The 27,429-nt window shown below is 41.4% G+C and overlaps 1 protein-coding gene across 1 annotated transcript in view; it reads right to left on the bottom strand.

Moving 5' to 3' along the window:
- The window catches only part of PTPRQ (protein tyrosine phosphatase receptor type Q), a 207,876-nt gene that overhangs the window by 108,294 nt on the left and 72,153 nt on the right, over positions 1-27,429 (bottom strand). The window contains exons 25-34 of the mRNA XM_045002531.1: positions 24,729-24,857; positions 17,299-17,445; positions 13,959-14,131; positions 12,538-12,748; positions 10,626-10,775; positions 10,328-10,507; positions 8,963-9,070; positions 4,916-5,197; positions 1,519-1,701; positions 589-690 (exon numbers count right to left, since the gene is read on the bottom strand). Coding sequence (XP_044858466.1) covers positions 589-690; positions 1,519-1,701; positions 4,916-5,197; positions 8,963-9,070; positions 10,328-10,507; positions 10,626-10,775; positions 12,538-12,748; positions 13,959-14,131; positions 17,299-17,445; positions 24,729-24,857 — 1,665 coding nt within the window. The remainder of the gene's footprint in view (positions 1-588; positions 691-1,518; positions 1,702-4,915; positions 5,198-8,962; positions 9,071-10,327; positions 10,508-10,625; positions 10,776-12,537; positions 12,749-13,958; positions 14,132-17,298; positions 17,446-24,728; positions 24,858-27,429) is intronic.

Below are 27,429 nucleotides of genomic sequence, written 5' to 3'. Positions count from 1 at the left end.
TTTGATAATTATGGCCACCTCTGCTGGCTAGTATGGAGGGCAGTGCCCTGGCCCTACCTTTGACTCACCCCTCCAGGCTCAATTTGGGTGTCTAGTGCCACTGATTAGGTCTTTTGAGCACTAACACAATACTAATAACAATAACTATAAATTCATCAATTTAGAAGAGCCAAAGACTCCAAGCACAAGAACTATGACTGTTCTAGGTCCACGTGCTGGGAGGCAAAAGGATCGGGGGTCTGTGATTTCTCCATTCGTCCACTTTTACACCCATGCAGAGACAACCTCCAGCTGCCTTACTGCTGCCCTTCTGTAATAGTAAAATAGTAAATAAATAATAAATTACGGGTTCTTAAAAATGGAAGACACTGGTGAGATACAAGAACAATAACAGTGTTGCTTTCCAAATAGAGAACTTTTGTGATTTGACATAACTTATACTAATAGAGGTATTAAAGAATAAAAATCCATTATAGATAAATGGAAAGTGCCTATATAAATCAAACATACAAAGATCTCTGAAACAAAGTTTAAGACTTGTCCACTAGAAGTGGACAATGAAATATTGTAATTTCTTTTCTGACTTACCATCTTCATTAGTCAGTATGTTTAGAGGTGCACTACGAACCCCTTCACCCTTGCTAGTGCTTGCAGACACCTCAACTGTATATTTGGTATATTTCTTTAAACCTAAAGAAAGAAGAATGCAGTAAACTATTTTATAAATTCTGAGGAGGATTTCAGTGAATATTTTTTTTTAAAAATAGTTAAAAAAACACTAAAGTTAGGCTTCTGAGTACATAAGTAGCAAAAGTGCTGAGCATCTCACAACTCCCACTGACCTCAAGGTTGATATTAGATGTGCCAAATATGTCTTAGAATAATTTTTTAATGATTTTTTCTGAGTCCCACAGCATACAAATGTCTTGTCCAATAACACCTAAGATTGGAGGCCAATTTTCTGCTGGACACAGTCCACATGTATAAACTTTTAAGTGGAAATTACCCTTTTAAAGTATTTCAGAAACTGGGACATCCACAAAATCAGATTCATAACTGAAATTAAGTCTCAACTTTAGCCATAATCTGAAGTATTTCAACATCTTCTAATTTTACAGGAATGTGAAGGCGTCTGTTTCTCTTAATATAGAAATCTGCATGTTCACATAATTAAAAAATCATTTTGTTCCATAAAATGGATTATTGTGTTTAAAACTAAAGTGTTAAAATTAAGACCCTGATCCCACAAATACTTACACATTTTATATATTTGAGTAGTCCCACTGAAGTCAGTGAAACTAAATCTTAGTATTCACAATTAGTACTAAATTTAGTGTCAGTGGTGGCTATCTTTTTTAAAAGTGCCATCTAATGACTTTGGCATATTGAAGTCAAGGTTGTAAACATTAAGTTTCCAACAAGCATTAAATATTTCCTTCTGACTGGAATTTGTCAACATGAACTATACAACATCAACCAACCAGGACACTATCAAGTTTCAGATTGTTACATACTGACCTGTAATACTTATCGTCAGAAGAGTAGTGTTTATGATTCTTAGCTCAGTTCCATTAATCCTCCTGAGATATACAGTGTACTTCTGTATAATCCCATTGGGAACAGATGGTGGAAAAAATGATAACTCTACTTCTGTAGATGAGATGTTCCTGTAGGTTATGTTTTCTGGTGCACTATCAGGAACTGAAAGAGGAAAATTTAGACTTAAAAAAAGAGTCAAGTCAAAGTTTTGTTTATTAGTTAAGCAATAAAAAAATATAGTATATTGTAAACATTTGATTTTTTTACTAAAAGCAATAATTTAATATTTTTACAAGTTGAGCTGCAAGGTCAAAAAGACATGAAAAATGTATCTATAATATATAATACAATTATCAGTACAATGAGGTTTTTTATGTACAGCCTTTAACAATTTGGTGGAATCCTCTTGACAAATGAGCTAAAGACCTTCTCGCTCACTTCCCCCCACCCTGTGTTGCTGAGCTTCCTCCCTGACACCTTAGTAGCTATCACCATGAATTTCCAACTTGGCTCTCTCTCAAGAGACTCTTCATTGATGTGCTGCCAATATTTTAACAAATGATTTCCACTAACATTTTTCCGTTTGCCTTTGCTGCGCCACATGCTTGCAAAGAGGTAGGGACTGGGCAATCTTTTAATTTGTTTTCCCATTAAAAACAAAACAAAACATGTTTTCCCAGATCCCAGAACCAGGAAGGGAGGCACCAGCACATGATAACATTGTATAATCATTTTCTGAAACAAAATAAAAATATAAGTTTGGTTATCACTGCACAGCTTTCAGTTTGTGCAGTTTAACAAGGAGAGGGGGTAAATGGGTTTTACAGGAGTTCTGGGTATCCTCCCTCTGAAATATTTTGAAAATACCTGCCACTTGATGCAATCCATTGCATTCAAAATACAAAACTTTTGCTCTTCGGATATATTTGTATGAATCCCAGAGATAAGTCACCTCTGGCTAGGAGGATTTAGTGGTATCCAGAGAGGGAATGAATTCCATCAGAGGCTGGGAAATCATTCTAAACTTCCTCCTAGTTTAGTGGTGGAATTTTAATAAGGATCTCTCAAACACAACAATGCTTCACTAGGTCCCAGTTCCCTGCATACTTTCAATCTTAAAATGCCTGCCTTCCTTGTGATACATCCCATCTCTGAAGATCTCATAATGAATGTTTTCGCAGGTTCTCTTATGCATCCCACCTAGTTCTGGATTCAAACCTATTGTTCTGCATTCACTGCACCCCCACGAAAGGAGGAAAGGAGGACCTGAGGGGCCTGAACAGGTTATAAGGAGTGATCTGAACCTAAAATAAATTTGTTTAGTTTAAAGAATGGGTGAAGGTTTCCAATATTTATTTTTTTAACACGCCTATTAATAATACACTTCAAGTATAAGTTTTTCATGCCTGTTGCTAAGTGTACAATACTTCCTTGAACATATTCCTTATCAGATAAAATCCACTGTATGATGCAATGTGTTCAGCTACAAATGGGAGGCAGTTATTTATTACAGATTTATGTCATCATTAAGACTTTGGCATCTAGGTTCCTACTGACTTTTAAAAACAAATGACAGGTTATATTAGCTAACTTTCAGCTAAGTAAGCACAAAGTAGTTTCACTTTCAGGACATCATATTGTCATCTTTGCCTACCCAAATGGACACAGGCCAAAATTTTCAAATGTGAACGCATAAAGTTAGACTCCAAAATACACACATAGGAACCTCTATCAAAGTGGCTTGCTTTTCAGAGTTGCTGGGTATCTGTATTTCCCACCAACTTCATATGTCTGTTTCCTCTTTCTCTATCTTGATAAATACGTCACCATGATCTAACTTCCTTCTCTTGCAGTTGCTCCCATTCTATTTCCCTTCTCCTATTTATTTCCAAAATCCTAGAGCATGCTGTTCACTCTCATTGCCTTGACTTCCCCTTCTTCAGATGATCCCTTCCAATCTGGCTTTTGTCCTCCCCATTCCAATACAACTTACCTTATCAAGGTTACTAATTTCTTATTTATTGGCTCCCCACATACTCTCCTGTTCCTCTGTATCCCTAAGAGATCTGTGCAGTCTCTTCCTCCATGTTTCTCTTTCACTGTGACCTTATCTATTCCCAATCATTCACCCATCGCAGATATACCAATTATTCAAAATCACTCCTCTTCTATACTCCTAATTAGAACTAGATTTAAAAAAAATCAGGGGCTATTTTGTTTAAAAATACATTTTTGTGCTCCAAAACTATTTGTGAATGTGACGAATAGTTTCAGCCAAAAAACAAATAGGGAAAAAATTTAGAAAGTTAAAATGTTTAATTTCAACCATTTGGAAATGTTTTGTTTTGACTTTTGTTTTGAATTGGCTTTTCAAATTCAAATATGGCCAATTTAAAAAAGAAAACATTGAAATAAGGGTTTAAAACACTTGTAACAATCAAATCAAAACAGAAAACTAAAAAAAATTGTTTGGGGTTGACTAAAATGTTTTGGTTCACTCAAAACTAACTGAAAAACTGAAAAAACTATTTCAAATTGACCAGAAACATTTTGGTCAATTTGAAACCAAAAAGTTTTGAGTTTTTTGCTCTGACAAAAAATATATACAAAAATTGGTGTGACTTCAAATCAAACCAGATTTTTCTCAGCTCTGCTCCAGACGTCCCTCTTGACCTCCATCATTTCCTGCATTTCTAGCTGCCTCTCCAACATATGCTCTTTGATGTCTAATCTCCTAATCACTCTTCTGCCTCTCTTCTCCATGTCTATTGGTATTTCCATTATCCTGCCCATCTCCCAGTCTTGATTTTTCTCTTTCCTTCTCCCTTCCCACCCCTAATATCTAATCTTTCACTACATCCTGTTGATTCCTTGTTAGTATCTCAAAAATCCACCCTTCTGTCTCAGTACCCACTGCTAAAATACCGTTTCCCTGCCTTGAGCAACTTTCATCTTAACTACTGTAACCCTCTCCAGTTTCATTTTACCTCTTCCTTTTCCAAAATATTTCAATAACATCAACTTACTCTCCTGCTGCTTCAACCACGTCACCACCATCTGTCTTTGAATTTTTTCACTGGTTTCTTTTCTCTTACCACATCAAATTCAAATTCTTTGTCTTCAGCAAACAATCGTGGCCTTTTGAAATTCCTCCTTTTCTATAAAAATGACATTTTTCCTGCAATACATAACCGGGTCCCATTCTACATCTCTGCTCTCATTACTCTCTTCTCCCCTTCCCACTTCCTACTCAGTCTTTGCACAGGTGAAGCATTTGGCATCAAAACGTGTATTATGGTAAAATGAACTGGCATAAAATGTCACCACAGGCTATCAAATGTGGACAAATTATAGTATTTTTAAGAAATATACTCACCAGTTTCAGAAGTTCTGACAGACAGTGGAAATGATGACTGATTCCCATGGCCAAGTCTAGTGAAAGCCCTTATGGAAATGTTGTAGAGAGTGTATGGTTTCATGCCATTAAAAAAAATACTTGTAGCTGAGGTATTTTTAATAAATAAGTCATTGGCATAATTGTACAGAACTTCATAATGAGTTATGATCCCATTAGGTTGCTCTGGTGGTGACCATCTCAAGTATATTCCTGTTGCAGTTACATCTAATGCCTCTACATTCTGGGGCGGGGAGCCTGGTTCTGTAATACAGAATAAAAGATCTTTGAATTTTTTTAACTGATCATATAATAGAAAAATGTTCCCATAAATGTATATGTTCCTAATATCTCGACATTTCTAGAGTCAGCTACAGCAAGATGTGCCTAGAACCTCCTTCCTGAGCCACACCACAATCCCTTCACCTTCCTCTTTTCCTTCAACTCGCTCCTTAGAACATACTTTGCCACAAAGAGAAAAAAGAACAGTGTTGTAAATAATGTTTTTAAACCATGAAAAATTCCAAGATGTGCATTACTAAATATAGCAACCACATGACCTACATCTCTGTAACTTTTGTTCTCCCTCCTCCAACCAGCCCCCCTTGTGTGTTGTCATCTCTCTTGCAATGTTGTAACTTGGGCAATGATCCTGCAGCCATATTCATGTGTGCCTGTGTGGAGTCCCACCAATTTTAGTGGGATTTCATGTGGTGTAATGCTCTGCCTTCATGGTTCAGGGCCATAGACATTAGGTCTAATACTTCTCTCATTTTCATCAGTTTCATGGCAGTTTAATTCCACTGGCTTCAGTGAGCTATACTGTACCACTGGAGAATAGGAAATTACCTTTAATTCCCATTTCCTGCTAGTAATCTATATAGTAAAAGTATATAGTTTATAGGTCCTCATCAATCCACATTTCTCTCACAGTTGAGGATATTTTGCTGTTGCTTTTAATTATCTTTCCATGCCAGAGAAATCAAAAACTGGGAGTTATTGTATATTGGAATATTCATGCTGGCAGCTGTGGGATCCAGAGTGGTCACCTATTACAACTGGAACCTCTTGAGTCAGAAACTCATAAAGAAGCATTGGAAATCTCTGTGAGACCTCCAGGACAAGAAGGTTCAAGATAAGCTTTGAGATATCTGAACATTTATATGAACTAAACCTCAAAGCCCAACGCTAATAATTGGAAAAGGAAATAAGGGACAAAAGAAATGTATAAATGTGACAATATTCTTTACTGTCACCATTTTTTTGCTGCTCAATAAAACATAATAGTGTTTATTATATCTTATTAAGTTTTATATGTTGCATATACTAGTAGTGACAATTCTTCTATGGAAAAGATGTTTATATCTACTGCTGATTTTGTGCCTTAGTGCAGGCTCACTTATGCCCACTTATATACAGTGCCTTGTGACTACATCATGGTCATCAGCTAGAGGTCCAGACACTGCAAGCAAATGTAGCCACTAAGTTACCCCATAGCTAGACTTGCTTTCTGTGTGACCTTCACACCACAGCACACAAGATTTACACAGTGATCTTCATGGTCATCAATCACCAGCTGTATTAGGTAAACTAAGTGGAAGTTAGTCACAGCGTATTTCTTTCCCTTTTCAGGGCTGTGTTTCTGAGTCTGTTCCCATGCTTCCCCTTCAGCAATTATTGTGTCTCCTAGCCAGTGGCTAGATTCTTTCAGAATCATATGGTGGAGTCCCTTCCATCGCATACCAGGACGGCAGTACTCACTGGACTGAAAACACTGACTTCATGAATTACATCGGGTCTCGGCCCCCAGTTTGAGAACCCCTGTCTTAGGGTATGTCTTCACTGCAACTGAAAACCTGCACTGGCCTGTGCCAGCTGACTCGGGCTCATGGGGCTTGGGCTAGGGGGCTGTTTAACTGCAGTGTAGATGTTTGGGCTCAGGCTGGGGCCCAGACTCTAGGATCCTGCAAGGTGGGAGGGTGCCAGAGTTTGTGCTGCACTCCAAGCCTGAACATCTACTCTGCAATCAGACAGACCCTTAGTCTGAATCCCAGAAGCCTGAATCAGCTGGCCCAGACCAGCCAAGGGTATCTAATTGCAATGTAGACATACCCATAGTGGCCAAATTGTGGCTGGCCCTCTCGTAGGACCAAACCTCTCTATGTTCGTTGTGCTCTCGGTGTAGGGGGTCAGTGACAGATTCTGCTAGTGTCCCCTAGGATTCAACCTACCCAGGCATTTACCCCATACTCCTCATTGTGGTATATGAGTGCCTAAAGAAAGCCATCTTACAGGAGTGGAGGAGTAAGCGGATCTATGGCCCTGATCCTCTTCATATCAGCCAGTGGATCTGACTGTCCACTGAGGGGAGGAGAGTGTGCTCCTAAGGGGCTGTACACAGGGTGTACGCTCCCTGCACATCAGGAAGTTCCAAAATACTTTTTACCTCAGGGAGGCTCAGAATGCCTCCCTGTGATCCTTCTGGAGTGGTGCAGCTCTGCACTACCTCAAAGCTGGGGCTAAAAGGCACAAAGGGTTCAATACAGCTCTAATCTGATCAGTGTGATTGATGGCTCTGTCTGTTAGGCTACATCTACACTTGGAGCTGGGATTCCCAGCTCGAGTAGATATACTCACGCAAGCTAGCAGTAGAACGAGCAGTGGCGGCACAGGCTAGCCTCCACTAGTACAAACCCACCCAGACCCCATGAGTATGTACTCCAGGCTGCTAGCCTGTGGTGCCCATGCCACCATGACTACACTAATATTTTTAATGTACTAACTCAATGAGAGTATGTTTATTTGAGCTGGGTATCACACCCCTATCTCCAAGTGTAGACATATCCTTGGTGTATTTTTAAAAGAGCAGCTCTTTTACTGTTGCTGGTAAAAATCCAAATAAGTTACTTCATTTTATGTTCACCATTATTGTAAAGCACTCTTGAGATGTGGCCACACAAAATTACTATTCCAGTTTCCATATGGAATTAAATAGGTAAGACTGATTCTGAGCCATATCTTACTCACTTAAGGTAAAACCCACAGGAGTGAGAGTAAATGTGTGTGAGAAAGGGCCTAGGAAATGTCACAGCTTTCCCTATCCTATGTTTCCAACCAAAGTTCCCCTCAGGAGAGATCAGATTGCAGAGGGGTAGGATCCAAATCCTATGCCTCTCGGGGATCTGTGTGGAAAAGAAAGACAAACTATGTGGTGTGCTGGCCCATCCGTGCTACCACTTGGCCTCCCCTTCCCCTCTGGCAGCAGGACTCCCTAAGGAACTAGGCTACTATTGACTCCTGTGTCCATACAATCTTCCCATTTCTCAAGGGGGTGCCAATCCAGAGCAGAAGTTAATACTTCTAGGAACAGTAGTAACTCTTGTGTGGGCAGGGTTTTGAGAGGAGCATGCTGTGGAGAGAGGGGCTGTGCTCAGGTACTACCTAGAGATACAAAATCTTGATCTGATATATAACAGTGCAAGTGGTTCCTAAAATATTTTATCTTATGCTAAAATTACTGATCAATTTCAATGGATAAAGAAGCTCCATTTGTAGACAGCACATTCACCCAGGTTCCATGATCTGAGATGGTTTCCAAATTGTTCCTTGGTGCAATTTACAATGCTGGTTTTAAGATAAAAAACCTTTAATGGTTTAGGTTCTGGATGCCTCAGAAGCCACCTATCTTCCATGTAATGATCAGAAGTTGTGGATCTTCCAAGCTAATAACCCCTGGGTTAATTAGAAAGGAGCTGGAGACAGGGCATTTTCAGTGAAGGTTCTAGAGCTGCTCCCCTGTTGGTGCACCAGAACCCAAATTTGCTGACCTTCAGGTACTGCTGAAGTTTATTTCTTTCCTCCCAGGCCTGAAAAACTGGCTGAGGGAAGCAACACTGGGTGGTGGGAGAGTCCTAGTTTGAGTGGATTTGAGAAGATTCCAAATTTTGGAAATAGATCTCAACGTGTATGTTTTATCATTTGTTTGTGCATGCACCCAGTGCATGCACATCACTGAAACAAGAGACTTACCATCTTCAGGTGTTCTCACAAAAATATCATTCTCTTCAGACAGAGCACTTTCTCCCACTGTGGTGGAAGCTGCTACTCTCATTTTATAATTTGTGTACTTTTTCAGACCTAGGAAGAGCAAGAAAAAAAATCCTAGCCTCTGATTCTTCTTCAACATCCTCTTTTCCTTTTAAAAAGGAAATGGGCAGTGTTCAAATAGTTTTCATAGCTATATAAGAATGTATGTAACTTAAAATACAACTAATAGCCCATAGAGCCACTATGAGATATTCTAAAACCCACTATCTAAAATAAAATTTATGTTTGAGGCTTCAACTAATCACTCCCATTGACTTCAACAGAAATTGACTAGCTCAGTCTCTGTATATAGCTTTAACAATGTGGAATCCAGTGTGTGTGTGAGCACGTATATATATTTTAGTACTTTGGTTAGTACAAACAGATGTCTGAAAACCCACAATGGGATGCCTTTTCTTCAATTAATATACAAAAAGGTATTTTTTTAAAAGTAGAAAAAGATGATAAATTTCTAACACGTACTGTGTAAAAGTGAAAGTAGTAAAAAGAACTAGCAGCACAGAAACACTGAGCCAAACTAACCTCCTCCCATGTGAAAAGCCAAGGAGGGGATGTTCTATGAGAAAATTCCCATTAGAAATCCCTTGCATAAATTACTAACTACCATCCCGAAGGAGCCAGGATAGTGGGTTTTGCCCTCTATATAAAAGCCACTCCCTAAAATTGGCAGATTCCTCTGGATCCACAAGAAGCTTGGGCCACTGATGCAGAGGCCCTCTCTGCCCCTGCACCAGCTCTGGCCCCCATCCTCCTCCTCAGTTTATAAGCAGAGCAAGTCCATTGGAGCCATATTGCCAGGGAGCTCTCTAGCCATGCCAGCCCCTGGACCTAGCGTTTATTCATAGAATATCAAGGTTGGAAGGGACCTCAGGAGGTCATCTAGTCCAATCCCCTGCTCAAAGCAGGACCAAATCCCAACTAAACCATCCCAGCCAGGGCTTTGTCAAGCCTGACCTTAAAAACCTCTAACCTTTCTCAGGTAACTTCCATGGACTCAGAGGTGGGCACAATAGGTCTTCTCCCCCAGCCTGCCCACTCCTCTCCTCCAGCCTCATCGTCCCTTCCCCACCTTCTGCAAGGGGAGAGGGGACAGTGTTGCAGAAATGCTTCCCTTCCACATGAAGATTGGGGAGGAATGATCTGGACTACCTACCTTTCTAAATAGTCAGTTTGATAAATTTTGCATAATACAGTTGCAACTATTTTTATGAATCAGGGAAATGTAAGGCTGGAAGGGACCTCAACAGGTCATCTAGTTCACCTCCTCATGCTAAAGCTATCCCATACCTGTTATAAGGAAGCTATTGTTTGTAGTTGTCATGTGAAATGCTCTCTTTGTGTCCAGTTCCATTGCATAAATTGTATAATGAGTGATTTTTCCATTAGGATTTGCTGGAGGATCCCAATACAGCAAAACAGATGATGAACTAATATTTTTATAATAAATATTTTGCACTGAGCTTGGAACTTGAGGAAAAAAAACAAAAGAGTTAACGTGGGTGAAGGAAAGATTAAATTATGGCAAAAACTGGGGTGGAAGGAAGAATACTTTACATGAAATTATTTCGAAGTTATACCATGTTACCTTGTTCACGTGTGCTAATGGTGAGAACAGCTGGAGGCCCTTCTCCAATAATGGTGAAAGCAGATACACTGATTGTATACTCTGTGAAAGGTATAAGTCCTTTTATTGTATGTGACAGCTGTTCAGATGAAATGATGACATACTGGTTATCTGTGGTTAAAAGGAAAAAAGCCTTGTTATCCATTTGTAAAATTAACTTATTTTTCAAAAGTTTAAGCTGAAGCTATAATATTTTATTGTAGGCATTCCCACCTCACTTTCATGGCAATTAGAATATATAAATAATAGGCTACATCATGGCCTATAACTTACATGGAGGGGATACTCTGTACACAGATCTCCCCATGTTTTCACATCCATCCCTACTCCCTAGACCCTGTAGAGGCCTCTCCATACAATCCGAAGTCCAGGCTTTGGATTGGGTGGACACTCAGTGGACTACGCTAAACAGTCAGCAGGATAACGGAGGACAGGGAACGCAGATTGTCTCCCCTATAGTCTGTGGATCTTGGGGTCTGTGGCCCCAAGGAGTTTGGGAAAGAGGCGGGGGGGAAATGCTGATATGGAAGCACAAGGCCTCTGTGTAGATGGCCCCAGCCTCCCAGGACCCACAGGAATCTACTAAACTAGAGAGTGGGCCTTGCTTTCTTTTCCACAGAGAGTGAGGAATTTCCTCTTCCTTCTCCCCAGCTAAATGATGTGATTAATCTCAAGAGCATCTACTCCTGGGTCTCCTCAAGGAGATCCCTTCATGTGGGTGTTTTGGTAGGAGGGAATGAGCAGGGCCAATACTATGAAACAAAGCTAAAAGGCCAGGGTTGAATCAGGAGAATATTCAGGATATCAGGGGTATAGGCTAAACTCAGTAGCCAGCTGACTGTGCTAGTCAAAATTAGTGTCCCATAGAGGTGTCATTACACTACAGCATTCTGAACATGCACATGAAGGGGTGGAGACAGCCTATCTGAAAATTAGGCCAAGGGTTCTTGAGTTTAGTATCCAAAAATGGAAGCATCCAAAATCAGTGGCCACATTTGAAAATCTGTCTGCATCTAACTGACAAATATTTTCAAGATAAAATAAGTTACTTATATTTGAATACTGTTTTACACCAGATGCAGACCTGACGAAGGGCTCTGTGTAAGCTTGAAAGCTTGTCTCTTTTGCCAGCAGATGTTGGTCCAATAAAAGATATTACCTCATCCACCTTGTCTCTCTCATATCCTGTGACAACACCGCTAAAAAACACTGCAAACCAGATGCAGGGACTTTAATGGAGCATAAATAAAATCAGAATTTGGCCCTCTGACTGCTGCTAAAAGCTCTCATTGTAAAAATTTGGAGAGGTATTTTAAGCCTGTATCTGTCAACTAAGTCTTGTTTAATGGGCCATAAATATCCATACTTAGTAAAGAAACAATGTTCCATTGATAACGCAGAACAAGTGTATACACTAATGACATCACCATGACATGGGGGGTCATCTCCACCTGTTTGCCACCCCATAGAGCAGAGTTGTAACTTTTTGACCTATTTACCTTCAGTGACATTTGAAAAGCTATTAGTCAAAAGGCTCAGGGAAATCAAGGTCTGTGAAAGGCTTGGAGATATGTTAATCCCCTGCAATCACACCTGCTTTGGCAACTGTAATAACTGATTGTCTATGCAGCTTGGCTGATGGCTCTAGTGTGCTACTTTCACTAGGAAGAAGGTCAGCTGGGTGATAAGGGGCTAGTTCCTGCCTGTGTGGCATTCACAGTTGCTTCAGAAGGTTATTTGGTAGTAAAAAATTTGACTCCAGAAAATGACCCATTAATAATTTGGTTGAACTCTGTGCTAAAGATCATATTTGTGACAGTGACAGGGACCTTTTGAACAATGAGGTAGGTATAAAAATATCTTAAAATTTTACCAGAAACTGAATGTAGTTCTGCTGCTCCATTTATGGTGGGCAAGTTATCACTAGATAGACTAGTAAATGTTACTGAAGAAATTGTTTGTATCATGGGAAACATCTCAGCTGAGCCTTCATATAATCCAGTGGCTGTTTCTACTGCATCCCAAGCGAAAGTAGATGGGATATTTTCATTTAACATGTCTGGATCCACAGAATCCATCGAATGCTAAAAATACAACAAATAAATCACAAACCAAATATGACACTTACCATTAACTCATTTTTCTCACACACACACACACAACATATAAATAGTATATAATAGTATGTATATATACACTAGAGAGATTAGATTAATATAAATTATAGGTAGAGCTGGTATCAACAACTACAATTAAGATTGCCTGACACTTCCCGTTATAAAACCTTATTTTCAATAACTTTGATAAACTTTAACTATCTAAGCTGAAATCTTCAATGCTGGGTATCTGACTCAGGCTGATTTTGTTTTTTTAAGTTTCAGCTAAAACAGTTTATTACCTTCTGAAAACAAGATTAAAGGAAAACATGTTGTTTTGCTCATGTTAACAACATTCTTACAACCATTTCATTAGGAAGTTCTAGTGTCCCCCTGCTTTGGAGCAAGGTCTTAAAACTTAGCAGAAGTGTTACTTTGAATGTGCCTTTTGATATACCTAGGAAAATTCACCCAAATCTGGTCAAGTGAAAAGCCTTTTAAATATCTTCCTGCTTAGTAGACTTGTTAGAGTTTGGCAGCTAAATTCTCCACAGATTTCATCTGCACTAAGAATACTCCTGCCCAGGACTGTAGGGGGTCACTGTGGCACTAAAATTGAGAGGAGGGGGACTGTCTATCCTGCATTCTCAATGCTCTGCCTGCTGGGCACGGAGAAAAAAGAGGAACAGACTGACTGCAGAAGGATAAGAAATGGGGAGGAGGGAAAGTTAATTGGGTCAATGGCAAAGGATCAAGTACGAAGTAATATTCAGGAGATCTAGATTCAATTCAAGGTTCTGTTGCAGACTTCCCATGTGACTTTGTGCAAGTCACTAAATAACAGAACTTGTTGAAAGGTCAGTAAAAAAATTGTGATTTTGGGTTAAAATTTATTGGAAATTATGTGGATTTTTTTCAAAAATAAAAACAAATTCTGACCAGCTCGGTAGCTGATTGAACACCCCCCTCAAATTTTTAAAATAAAAATCTAGCTTTTTATTGCAGTGTGGATATACTCTAAGTGAGGTGAAACTAGAAACTTTAACTCTCAATTAAAAATAGAACAGGAAATAAGGGACAACGTGAAAGGACTGAAAATTAATCAACAGTAACTAATTTTGTAATTTAAAATAAAACCACACCAACTATCACATGAGCAAGGTAACCAAACTGAATAGCCAAATAAAAACCAAAATACCTTAACTTTCGCTGTGAGAATTGTGTTTTCCACAGTCACTCCTGTGTCCTGAGCTAACACTTTAACCCTATATTGGGTAATGACTCCATTTGGTTGTTCTGGTTTCCTCCACGCAATTCTTATGAGAGTGGCTTCTACTTCTGCTAGTTGTAAATCAGATACAGCACTTGGAACTAAAACAAACAAAAAACCCTTACATTAAATGTTATCTCCAATACTGAATTTAATTGAACAGTGCCAATTGATTTCTAAATGTTACTGTAAACTTTTTAAGCACACTGAACAAAGGCAATCTAAGCATCTATTCAGATTTTAACTGTTTATGAACTGAGTTGTTCCAGTGCAATCAACAAGTTACAGCAAGAAAATTTTATCCCACAGGTTAAATCATAATTTAAAAACATGCAGATAGTTATATGATATGCAGTATCTTAATAGGACTGTATGAACAAGGCCAGATCCTCATCTGGTGTAAATCAGTATATCTCAATTCCAATTGAAGTCATTTGCATTGGGAAGTCAATGGATCTATGCTGATCTACATCAGTTTGAACAAACTTATACAAACTTAGGTGTGAATAAATTAAACATATATACATGCATGAAATGAAAAAGTATTTGGAAAATTATAACTGATGATGGTCCCATTTTGTGTATCACATTTTTATGAGTTTTATTTCCATTTAGCCTTTTAGTATTAATAATGATCTTACAGTGAACGTATATATCATTTAGTCCTTTCCCTGCCATTGCAGGTGCCTTGGGCACTGGGGTACCTCAGTCCCTAGTATTCTCTGCCCGTGACACATAACAGTCTAGTCTCCTGTGAGCTGTAATACTTCAGTCTAATTTCAGTTGTTGGGTTTAGTGTGTGGATGCTGAGTGGTGTGGGTGGCCTGTTATATACAGGAGGTCACACTAGATGATCTGGTGGTCCCTTCTGGCCTTAAATTCTAGAACTTTTTGACTCTTTACATGCAAAATAATGAACATCACACATCAGTGTCTTAACATTCTACAGAATGGTTCTCATAGAATTTGAGGCACAAAATCATTCATCCTAAAGTAACATAGATAAAAGGATTGCTAATCCTGATTCATATGAGTAGTCCTTTAACTACAAATGGGACTACTCACATGAGCGATGGTTTGTAGGGTTAGGACCAAAATTATCAATCTGTCATTTTATGACACACTTGAGAATATTTGTGTTGCCTAGCACGAATATGAATACCAATTAAACCAGTGTTCAAATTTGACAGGTATGACACTCACTTCTTCTTGCTGAAAAGAAGTTAGAATAACCCACTGCTTTTAAACCAAAATTTGAATATTGGAATACTATAATCACTTGCTAGTTTTCCCAGAAGCAACTAAGTAAAATAAATCTAACACATAAATAAAATAAAAGAATATGGGTCAGAGCGAGAGTGCAGTCCAGGAGGAAAACACTGGTCTGGAAGTCAGGACATCTGAATTCTATTCCAGACTCTGCCACTGACCTGCTGTATGAACTTGGGCAAGTCACTTCACTTCTTCTTACTGTTTCCCCTCCTACCCTTTGTCTGTCTTGTGTATTTAGGTCCTGAACCTAGTAGTCACATTGAAATCAATGGGATTCCTTATAGTATACAAAGCTAAGCATGAAGCAGGTGGATAGGAATCTAAGACTGAAAGCTCTTTGGGACAAGGATTATCTATTACTATGTGTTTGTACAGCACCTAGCACAATAGAGACCTGATCATGGCTGGGGCCTGTAGGCACTACTTTCCAGCAAATGTCTCAAACTTCAATAAAAGTTTGAAAGAACTGAGACTTGGAATCAACTACTCCATTAGTCAATGAGGACCAGTGACCAGACCAGAGGACAGAGAACATGGTATCAAACCTTGTAATAAGTGTGAACCGCATCTTAATACCGAAATTGTGATATGAGCTCTCTCTCCTCCCATTCACAGTCACATAACATTACTGTGGCATCTACAGCAATTTCCTACTGGAAATTATTCATGATCTTTAGCTGTGTTTAGTGTGATAAAGATTTTGTCCTTTTTGAATAAAAAAACCCTTAATTCAACTGTCTACCTGTGATTTACATTTTCCCTCCTTCCCCTCTCCCCTCCGCCCTCCCCACATCCAACCTGTTCTGATTCTCTCCACTAGGAATGAGAGGGAGAATCAGCAACATGTAACTATACAAAACGCCGCAGAACACAAGAAAGAGTTTTGTGGCTCACTAGTAATTCACAGGCCACAGTTTGGGTAACTCTAGACTAACTAACCCACTAAAGGACTCATCCAATCCATATCATTTTATACCTGAGAAAGGAAGCTAGAATTGTATTTTGAAGAGGAACACTAATCACAGGAGGCAGATCTGAAAGTGTCAGAGCATCATGAAAATTGGTGTTGCCACTGCAGGCAGTATTTAAAGGAAGGAATTCACAAGTCTGTTAGTTTTGTTTTAACTAGGAACAAAAATTGAACAGGGCTGAGCAGAGAAAAATGGGCAGGAGGAGACACAGGGAAAGGGAAAGATGGAGGATGGAAAAGGAAGGTGATGGGGGAAGAATGCACATGTGCCTTATCACACCTGCTGAGTTTGGCTAGATGTCTCCTGTACTTATCATGAGCAGCATTTCATCTGTTCTATTTTCAAACCTTTTATATACTGAGATATTTCACTAAAATAAATATAAAGGTATTCTTGGGGTTTTCTTTAAAACACAGTGTTTTAACTAAAGGGTTAATCATCTCCTTACAAAGAAACAATAAATTTTGTTGAAAGTAGTGCAATTATGATGCACATACATCACATTCTTCTTTTTCAAGGTTAGCACAAGCTACTCACAAAACAGTATTTTTTAAAAGAGCTCTACATGAAAAATATCACTATAAAGATAATTAACTGTACATGTGGAGTGACATTTGATGTAATTACAGAAATATGTTCTTACCCTACTATTTACTGCCATCTACTGGCCAAACAACAGAGTTGTTCCTTAACTGAATTACCCAGCCCAGAATAATATCTTTTTTTTTTTTCATTCAAAAAACATATTAGTCCCATAATCTTTGAAGGCTTCTGAACTCAAATAAATTTGGTCATAGTGTGTTTTTAATATTTTATGTGCTTGCTAAACATACAAAACTTTTCTGTGTATTCCCTTTCTTTGATTTGTGATTTGTGATTTCCTTCTGAAAGAGGAAGTCAACTAGAAACACATCTATTTTCCATACACAATTTACACAAATGGCTTTGAAGGGAGAATTAAAACCAGTCATCATATGTAGCAGGACAATTAGCTTTGTCTATTTTACTTCTATAACCCTACCTACCTTCTGGAGGAGTGAAAACTGTTAAATTAGATTTAGGCCCCATCCCGGCACTTGTCTCAGCAGCAACATACACATCATAGACTGCAAAAGGTGTTAGATTACTAAATGTGAACTTGAGATCTTTTGTGCTGTTATCTAGAATATAACCTAGAGTGAAAAGGGAAAACAGTTTCAGTTTAATACAAACAGTATTGAACATTTCTTCATTTTGAATATAGTTATTTTCCATGACAATGAAAGACAAAAGACAAAACCAATAATGAAGTTATTAACAATAATGAAATTACCATCAGTTTATGATATCTATGACTTATTACAAGTAATATTGCATGCTCCTGGTAAAATATATCATTGCAATACAAGCAAATCCTCTTAACCAGTCTGAATGGAAAATTTCTTTCCTTTTAATTTCTCTTCTACAATTAATCTCTCCAACAATCTTCACGAGGAGGGGGGGGGGCTCTAAAAATTAGTCTTAAAATTATAATTATGTCAAATTAATTATCTCCTAATATAACTATATACACCACTGTAGCGAGGGTTTGTGGCCTCCCTCTGAGACTAATGGGAAGAAGCCACGAACCACCCTCTGGTGGGCAGAGCCAGGCAAGCGATGTCCCCCACTGGAAGTGGAGGGGTGGGACTGGAAGTTTAAAATGCAGGCCCTAGAGCTCATTTGTGCGAGAGCTGGAGAAGGAAGCAGACATTTCCAGGGCCGCCCAGGGGATTCAGGGGGGCTGGGACAAAGCGGGGGAGCTGTGGTGCTAGTACTCACCCGGCAGCAGTCCGTGTCTTTGGCGGCATTTCGGCGGCAGGGGGCCCTTCAGTCGCTCTGCGTCTTCGGCAGCACTGAAGGGCCCTCTGATGCTGAAATTACGCCAAACACCCAGACTGCCGCCAGGCCAGGGCTCGTGGGGCCCCTGTGGGGCCCGGGGCAAATTGCCCCACTTGCCCCCCCCCCGGGCAGTCCTGGACATCTCTTCCCCCATGATAGAGCTCTACAGCACTGAGGGCCCAAAGGAGGTGTCGGAACTAGAGACTGACCAGTACCTGGAGGAGCTACTGCGACTGCCGCTGGCTGTGTACCCCAAGATGGAGAAACCCCAGGAGACGGAGGTATACCAGGAGGGGTAGTAGTAAGTAGCCCAAGAACACCAGACATTAGTCCGGTTGTGTTGCCAGAGTCCAGGTCAGCATGTTTCAGTGGGATCCCCACTGACCCAGTAGTGGAGTCCTCCACCACTGTCAGGGCCCTGGGCTGGGACCTGGTGAAGTAGGGTGGACCTGGGTCCCCCTACTCCCTGCTGCTGATGCCACCTCTGGGTTGGCAGCCTGCCCACCTTCGGCCAAAGAGCCTGTGTTTGCTTGCTGTCTTCCCTAGCCAGGATTCTTTGGGCTATTGACCACTCATGGCTCTACTCTGCCCCAAGAGCCGGAGCCCCTTTGACCACTTATTGCTCTGCTCTGCCCAGGGGGATAGAGCCCTGAGACTGCTAATTCCCTATTGAGCTTTGCATTTACAGGCACACTGTCGCAAGGGGACATGGCCTCCCTCCAAGACTGATGGGAGGGATGGCCATGAACCCCTAAATGCACCTACAACTAAGCTAAAAAATCAGCAAAAATATAAAACCAGGTTCACATTATAGATATGTGTGGAGTGGTGGAGAAAATAATCACAGGAAGGATAGTTATAGGTAAGAAATGTTCTATTCTGCCTCATCATCTCTCCAGATATCCTCATTGTGGAGCAATAAAAGATCAGTGAAGGAAGACTATAGAAAGATTTGAATATAACAGCTGATTCTATAAGGGTAATAAACTTTAAAGAAAACTTGACTGATTATATAGGAATCACAGACTGGAGAACCCTTTCTTCAAGTCAAGTACAGCTCACACAGACCTCTCTTTTCTTCTGGACTGTTAAGAATTTGGAATATTACGCTAAGAATTGCTCTAGACTTGGAACTGGTTCTATGGATCCCAGGTTCTGTTACACAAATAACAATGATAAATATCAAAAAGTTCAAGTGGGAAGACCATTTCTAAGGGGCACTTTTCGAACTGTCTGATTCTCTCATAACAGATGCTGGGAGTTCTCCATTCTCTGGTGAGAAATTGTGGCTCAAATACTAAATTAAAATAGGTTTCAGAGTAGCAGCCGTGTTAGTCTGTATCCGCAAAAAAAAAAAAACAGGAGTACTTGTGGCACCTTAAAGACTGAAAGCTCATGCTTAAATAAATTTGTTAGTCTTTAAGGTGCCACAAGTACTCCTGTTTTTTAAATTAAAATAGTATTTTAAAAGGCAATAATCCAATTCCCTTGTGTTATTGAAGAGTTTCCTTCTAAAATAAAGATAAAATAATCTTATTTCTTAACTAATGTATGTTTGTGCAATATGTATTCAGATGTCTTAGTTCATTTCCCCACTCAATACAACCTATAGATACTAGATCATATTTAAAATGGTTCATTAAATCACCAAACTTTTGGATTATCACTATCTACCCATCTCTGTTAATTCTAATTGCCTTTAATATCAAAGTCCAAAAGTCCAGAATGATATTGAGGACATGTGACAGCTGTAGATGGAAAAGGATAACACAATACAAAATACTTTGAATGTCATGCTCATATGACTGTAATTCCTTTCATTCCAGCTTGTGCAATACTATTGATGCCCTGATTAAGAATATATTACATGTGAGGAAAATGGGTCTTAGTTATCAGGACAGTGAGAATTGGTTTCCAATACTTTTGTAGTAGATAGGCATTTCGCAATCAAGCAACTTCATCATATGTTATTGGAAATCATTAGGCATGAAAACCGTCATGTCTGACATTAAGAAGTTGACTAGTACAATATATCTTTTTAGACAGAGGGCTAAATCTTCACTTTACGATCTGCCCAGTGTAAGGCACATGTTAGTGTGCTGCCTGTGACGGGGCAGAGCGGCCCCGCACTGATACCGCAGGAGTTAATCTTTCCTTCCTAGCAGAGGAAGCCATGCCCCGGAAGCTCTGCTGGGCATGCTCCAACTGGAGAACAGGTATAAAAGCCTGCAGATCAGCACAGTCGGGGCTGACCACTTCAGGAGAAGGACGCATGCTGCTAGCTCCTGAAGAGGGAGAGCCTGTGCACCAGGATCCAGCCAAGCCTAGGCACTACCTGAGACCCCGATGGAGGACATCACAGGGGAGAAACAGACCGGAGGACCCCCTGCCACAGATGAACTGGTATTCACAGTAGGAAGTGACCCAAGGGAACTTTAGAGACAAACAGTGTTAAAGCTATATTGCCACTTGGTGTGTTGTGGGTGGATCTCCGCCGAGCAAGTGGCAAGGAGAGCTTGCCACTACCAGGGCCCTGGGTCGGGGCTCAGTGGAGAGGGTGGGCCCGAGTCCCCCTACTCCCTCACCCCTGAACCATGAAAGATCCTAGAATCCCTGCTTGTAAGAGGGGTTGTATAAACTCTGGCCGCTAGGCCGTGCTATCCTGCTTGTAAGGAGGGGGTGTATGGACTCTGGCTGCTAGGCTGTGCTACCCCACTTGTGAAGGGGATTGTATAAACTTTGGCCACTAGGCTGCGCTACCCTGCTCGTAAGAGGGGGTTGTATAGACTCTGGCCACTAGGCCGTGCTACCCCACTTGTGAAGGGGGATTGTATCCCACTCATGAGGTGGGGTTGTATGGACTCTGGCCACTAGGCCATGCTATCCTGTTCGGGGGATGGGGGGTGTGTATGGACCCAGGCCGCTAGGCTGCACTACCCCACCAGACAGAGGCAATAGTGGGGAAGAAGGCTGAGAGGCTGTAACCGACTGACCGCGGCGAGGCGGACGCAAGGACTGGAGAGTGGTGAGGCACTGACACCCCATCCCACCCCTGCCACAAAGGGGCGCTGCAGTGCCAGGCCTGCCACACTGCCCCTAAAGCTGCTCAGGAGGGAGATTGTAGCTAGGGTGAGCAGATGTCCCAATTTTATAGGGACAGTCCCAATATTTGGGGCTTTTTCTTATATAGGTATCTATTATCTCCTTGCCCCCGTCTCAATTTTTCACATTTGCTATCTGGTCACCCTAATTGTAGCTCTGTCAAAATATGCCTCCTGGTCTCTCTCCTGCTCCCAGAAGGAAATACCCTGTACCAAGTCAATGCCTGGTGCTCTGGCACAGATAAGATGGCCAGTACATTAGAGGCACATAGCAAAACTCCATCTAGTCCCCTTCCTTTCCCAGCTCTCCCACCCTTTGGTGTCAGGCAAGACATAATGCTAGCAAAGCCTGTGCAAGGGACAGGGGGACCTAGATCCCATAATTCCCCATGTGCAGCCAAGAAGGCAAGACCAATATGTGGGCCTATGTGATAAATACCTTCCCAGCCTACATCTACAGAAATCCGAAGCCTAACTGTGAATTTCAGACACAGAGACTGATATATAGCTTTGTTTATTTCAGTTCAATGGGGATAGTACAAGCTGAGCAACTGCATGAGTTTTGACATTCAGCATGGGTATATGCAGACTGGCCTCTATGGGTCTCACTAGAATGCCCTTATTTTGCCAAATCCTATTTTTAAAATTTCAGATAATTTCTTAGTTACTCCAATATACTTGTTAGTAATTTTTAGTCCTGTACCTTTATCACTGATTGGAACAGAGTGAATTTTTAGTGGACTGTCTGAGGAAAAGGGACACAATGCTGCTTAACAAATCTAAGAACTCTGCACTAACGCCCCCTCCCTCTCGATCTCCATCTCAGTGGTGGGACATTTGATCGAACTAGCAAGGGAAAGACAACCCAGGGGGTCCTGGGAAGGGAGGGTCAGGCTCAACTGCTCTGGAACCTTCCCTACCTCTGACCAGAATACAAGTGGTGATCATGCTTGGATGGGAAGCAGGGACAAGAGAGGAGAGATTTGCCTCCATGTGCTACCCATTGGCTAGGATGTAGGGAGAGGAGAGAGCAGACTGGCTCTCATGGGCCCCCTCGCTGTATATCAATCCATCATGGGCAGGCAGCTCTGTGACAGAGTACTGGGAATCAGCACCTGAACCAGTAGCACTCTGGTCATTGCTTAACCAGTTAGGTCCCTGGGGAGGGCCTGACTAAGGAGAGAAGTTCCTGACTACTAGATCAGATTGGGGCTGGGTAACTAATGAGCTAATTAACATTAACAAGGAGACTGGATAAAAGAGCACAGAAAGAAAGAGGGGATGGAGGCAGGCTAGTAGGCTCTGACAAAAGGGTGTTCTCTGGGAGGAGAAACCTCATCCCCCACCCTGCTTTGGAGAAGGGGTAATACAGCTAGGTAATGTCAATAGTAAGAGTGCACTACTACCTAAAAGGTGGTGGAGTGAAATACTATAAATAAACTGCACGGTGGTATCTTCAAAAAGTAAAGCCACTGAGCAGTCTGTGTAAAGCAAAGAGGATGGGAGCAATGACACTCAGTCACAAACAGCTACTCTGCTGTGGTTGCTGCCTCACCCTCTCTGACCTATAACTGAGGTCTAGTTTGAAGCATGCTCTGAAGATGCTGTGTGGGTTTGATCAAGTGGCAATTCTGGAGATTAGGAATAAATTTTCCCCTGGGTTAGAACTGACAAGGTGTCTGGTGGGTTTTTTTCTCCACCAGTATCCTGGAGGCACAGTTTTAGGTTAATACGGAGTAAAGACAGAATTTAAATATGCAAGTTTAATAAGTGGAGTTTGTAGTTTTGTTCCAGCTTGAGACAGGTAGCCAATGTGAGTAAGAGGCTCCAGGGAGCCAGGTCCAAGAAGTACATGTGAGTAAGAGACCTGGGAGGTGGCTTCTGGACCCTGTTATCGTTGAGGAAGAAAGGCAGCCTTATTTCTTTGCAGACTTTATGTGCACCCTCATTCCTCCTTATGAGCTGGAGGACAAGAGTGCTCAGAGGAGGGCTAAATACTAGAGAATAGCCTGAAGGAAACAAACTGTAAACACTGGTTATGGAGCCTGGAGGTCATTTACCACTACCCTGAACCCAAATAAATGACTGGTATTTTTCAGTGAGGGTGGGGGCACCAATCACTTCATCTCACAACTCATTCAAGTTAATAATTTTAGCCTTATCCCTTAAAATCCATTCCTTTGTCTGTGTTTTGTTCTCCTGCAAGTTCTGATTTAATTGACAGTGTAATATACTGCCTCTCTAAAAGAGTGAAATAGATAAGATTGTGTATCTTCCTGTTTTCAGGTGTATCTAGCATCCATTGCTCTATGTACATATACTGATAATGATGGAGTGTACTTCCCACACAAGGCAGAGCAGGTTGTTAGGACTGGTTGGGCTGCACCCAACCAGTCCTGGTTGGGCTGCACCAGTGCGGGAGAGCCAGGGACAGAAAGGCTAACTGTTGACGCAGAGCTGGGCAGAGGCAGGCTGAGCTTGTATAAAACTAGAAAGCTGAGAACACCGGGGGCTGCAGAGGAAGTAGGCTGCAGTCACTTCCTCGGAGAAGTAAGGCAGTGTTTGAGGCTACAGAGCCTGCAAAGAAGTCAAAGAGAGAAGTAGCCTACAGCTATTCCCTGAGAGGAGGGAGTTTAAGCTGATAAATCCAGGGGGTGGGCACAGGGTAGAGCAGGCAGGAGCTTGGGGAAATAGCACCGGGGTCTGGGAGCAAACAGCTCATAGTTGCTAGACATAGGCCTGGTCTACACTGTGGGGTGGGGGTCGATCTAAGTTAAGCAACTTCGGCTACATGAATAATGTAGCTGAAGTCGATGTATTTAGACCTACTCACCGCAGTGTCTTCACTGCGGTGAGGCGACTGCTGCTGCTCCCCCGTCGACTCCACCTGCACCTCTCACGGCGGTGGAGTACAGGAGACAAAGGGAGAGTACTCGGGGGTCGATTTATCGCATCTAGACTAGACGCAATAAATCAACCCCCGCTGTATCGATCTCCGCCTGCCAATCCAGCGAGTAGTGTAGACATACCCATAAAGTCCTTGGATTGGAGCCCAGAGTAGTGGGTGGGCCCAGGTTCCCCCACCAGCTGCTGGGAAAGTGGCACAGGGCCTGGCCCTGGACTGGAAGCAGCAAGAGGATAGCTGATCCAGCAGGACTTTGGTACCCTGGAAGAGGAGGACTGTACAATGACCTGACTGGAGGCTGAGCCATGAAGAGGGAGCACTGTGAGTCCTGGCAACCAAGGAGGGGCCACCGTGTGAGGAAAGGGGTGTTAGACTGGATGGGAGCTGATTTGCCAGACACAACCATAAGGAGGCAGCCTAGTAATGAGTGAACCCCACGACAAACATCGTTTTCACTGAGAAGTTATCAGAGAATTATTACCAAGCCTAATTTCATAAAAGGAAAGATTTGTGTTCAACTATCCATTTTTAGAATGCTAGGTGATGTAATCATTGAAAGAAAATTAGCCTAACAATGATAGAGACTTACCAGACGGTCCATATAACTCAACTCTGTAACTAAACTTTCCTGTTACTATGGTTGGTGGTTCCCAAGACACTGAGAAGGACTTTCCGGTAATGTTGCCTTTGGCAAAATTCTGAGGTGGATCTTCTGGAACTAAAACAACATTGGGAAAAATGTATACACATATAATTCATATTAGGGTTTCCCAGAAGCATCATATAATATTCATATTAAATATAAAATAAGATCAGAAAAAGACATTAAAAACATCATGTAAATTGGAAAAGTAGGACTTATATTAATATGAAATTTTCTTTCTGATTTAAATTTACTTCCTTTTAATTAAAGGGGGGGGAGTAGTTGGTAATTTATCTTGCAAGAGAGCTACAAATGTGCAATTGAACCTGAAAAGGGAGAAATCGAGACTCCATTAAGTCTAATAGGAATGTCGCAATTGCTATTGATTTTACAGTGAAAGGCACTCAGATTCTACGGTGATAGATAGTTTGATCAACGGGTAGGCAATCTCTCTCTTTTCATACTCCAGGTCTCCTAAAACTAATTTGATGACCTTCAATACTGCCCAAAGCTCCAATCTTGCAAACACCAGCACATGAACAATGTTATTCATGTACTGCCATAACAATATCCCAGCCACTTTGCTGTTTGTGTACAGCTCAAACACCTCCGTTTTTTGGAACAAACCTGAGGTAAAAATGGTATTATTCAAAGCAATGTCAATCATAGAAACAAAAAGACAACTCTCTCCTATTGAGCTAGTTGACAAAATAAGAACAGCTGCCAATGAAAGAAAAGAGAGCTCCTGTCAATCCTGAGGAATTTCTTAGGTGCTACTCAGTGAAAATAACCAAGAATGATAAAGTAATCTTGCCAACTCTAATGGTATCAGCTACACTCACACATTATTCTTAAATGTCAGGGTTTACAAGGAATCAAGAGACGCTGCAATTCTTTTTCAGGGCCAAATCCTGTCACATAACTCATAGAAGTAATATTTGATTCCACTTGATCCCATCCCCAGTGACAAAATATGCAAGTGCTGGATTTTCCACAAGACATCTGGTAATAATTTTTAATTATAATGCAGTCATGTCCAAAAATTTTAAACCCATAAATGAGTAGCAAAACAAAAAAGGAAATGGATTCTCAAATAGCACTGTACGCAAGAAGAGCCCTGTCACTGCGAAGGATGGGGAAGGGGTTCAGCAGAGCTGGGATGATTCAACTAGGAGGGGACTTGAATGGTTTCAGCAGCTGGGAATGAGTCTAAGGCGGGATACTTGTCATTAAGAGTCATATGGTCACCTTTGCCTCTGTGGCCACAGGCGATCCTGTGGCAGCAAATTAATGTAGTTTCACAGTGCATGTCAGAGAGGAGCAGGATTTAGAAGAGGCATGTAGGGATGACTGAAAGAGTAACGCAGAGCCAGAGAATTCACAGCGCTCCAGCCTGCTGCATGTCACAGGAAGCTACTTAGGCTGCAGATTCCTCACCCTCAAACCAGACTTCTCTGCAGAGCCTACCCCAGCTACTCAGCATTTGATCCTAAAAGAAAGCAGGAGAATTTGGCAGTTGACAGGTAGTTTGGGTGGCATCACGTGCTAAGGTGGGAGGGTCAAGGCACTGGAGTAGGAGGTGGGGATTTCAGTAGCTTGAGGGAGGTGGCGTTAGATTCCTTGATGCTGGGGAATGTGAAAAAGTTCTGGCAACTTTGAGGGTAACCATGAGTCAGTTGTGGGGTGGGGGAGGGTTTCAATGTCTGGATGAGAGGGCCAGGCTCTTTGCAATCAATGCAGAGCAGCACTCCTAAACCAAAATCTCTTGCAAAAAAATAAATGGTATATCCAGGCACTTGCATGTATAAACATTGTTTTTTAAATACCCAGATTGAAGTTATAATATTGGATTTGCACTATAATCTGCATAGTTCAATACAAGCTTTAGCTTTCTTGTATTTGGAAAAATTTAAAATGTTTGTACAAATTTCTATTAAAGCTAAATCAAACATCAGAGAAGAAAAATCATGAGGAAAAAAGTTCATTTATCTATAATGTCCCCAGGAAAAACCCACAATCAGCATTCACTTCAGCCTGGAAACAAAATCCTGGCATGCCTTACACATGCATGTAAGGCCCCACAGCAGCATTTTTGGATGCATAGGAGAGTAAAACCAACAGAGACCCTATGTCCTAAGAATCCTCAACTTGTGTGCTACACTGGGCCTCTGAAGCTCAGTGAGGATTAAGTAATTTGGGCTGGCCCTAGATGTGGTCAGTGGACCTGTGCACAACAGAGATCCACTAGCCAAACTCTGCTTAGGGGAGCAGAATGCCATCTACTAGTTCCTCCTCCTCCACAGGGCCGGCTCCAGGCACCAGCGCAGCAAGCAGGTGCTTGGGGCGGCCAACGCAAAGGGGCGGCACGTCTGGGTCTTCGGCAGCAATTTGGCGGCGGGTCCCAGAAGGACCCACCGCCGAAGAATGAAGCAGTGGCGGCAGTACAGCAGCTGCTGAAAAGCCACCGATTGTGGCTTTTTTTTAAAAAAATTTCGCCACTTGGGGCAGCAAAAATGCTGGAGCCAGCCCTGCTCCTCCAGACCTTACAGTAACAGCTTCAATCAAGTTGCACAGACATCCTGGATCAGCTGGGACTAAGGATTCTGTCCTTTCACCCCTGATATTCTTTTGCAGAGCAAAGCCCTTT

Source organism: Mauremys mutica, chromosome 1, assembly GCF_020497125.1.
Source record: "Mauremys mutica isolate MM-2020 ecotype Southern chromosome 1, ASM2049712v1, whole genome shotgun sequence".
NCBI classification, from domain to species: Eukaryota; Metazoa; Chordata; order Testudines; family Geoemydidae; genus Mauremys; species Mauremys mutica.
The sequence above is the reverse complement of the archived record's forward strand: the minus strand, read 5'-3'. Positions and strand labels throughout refer to the sequence as shown.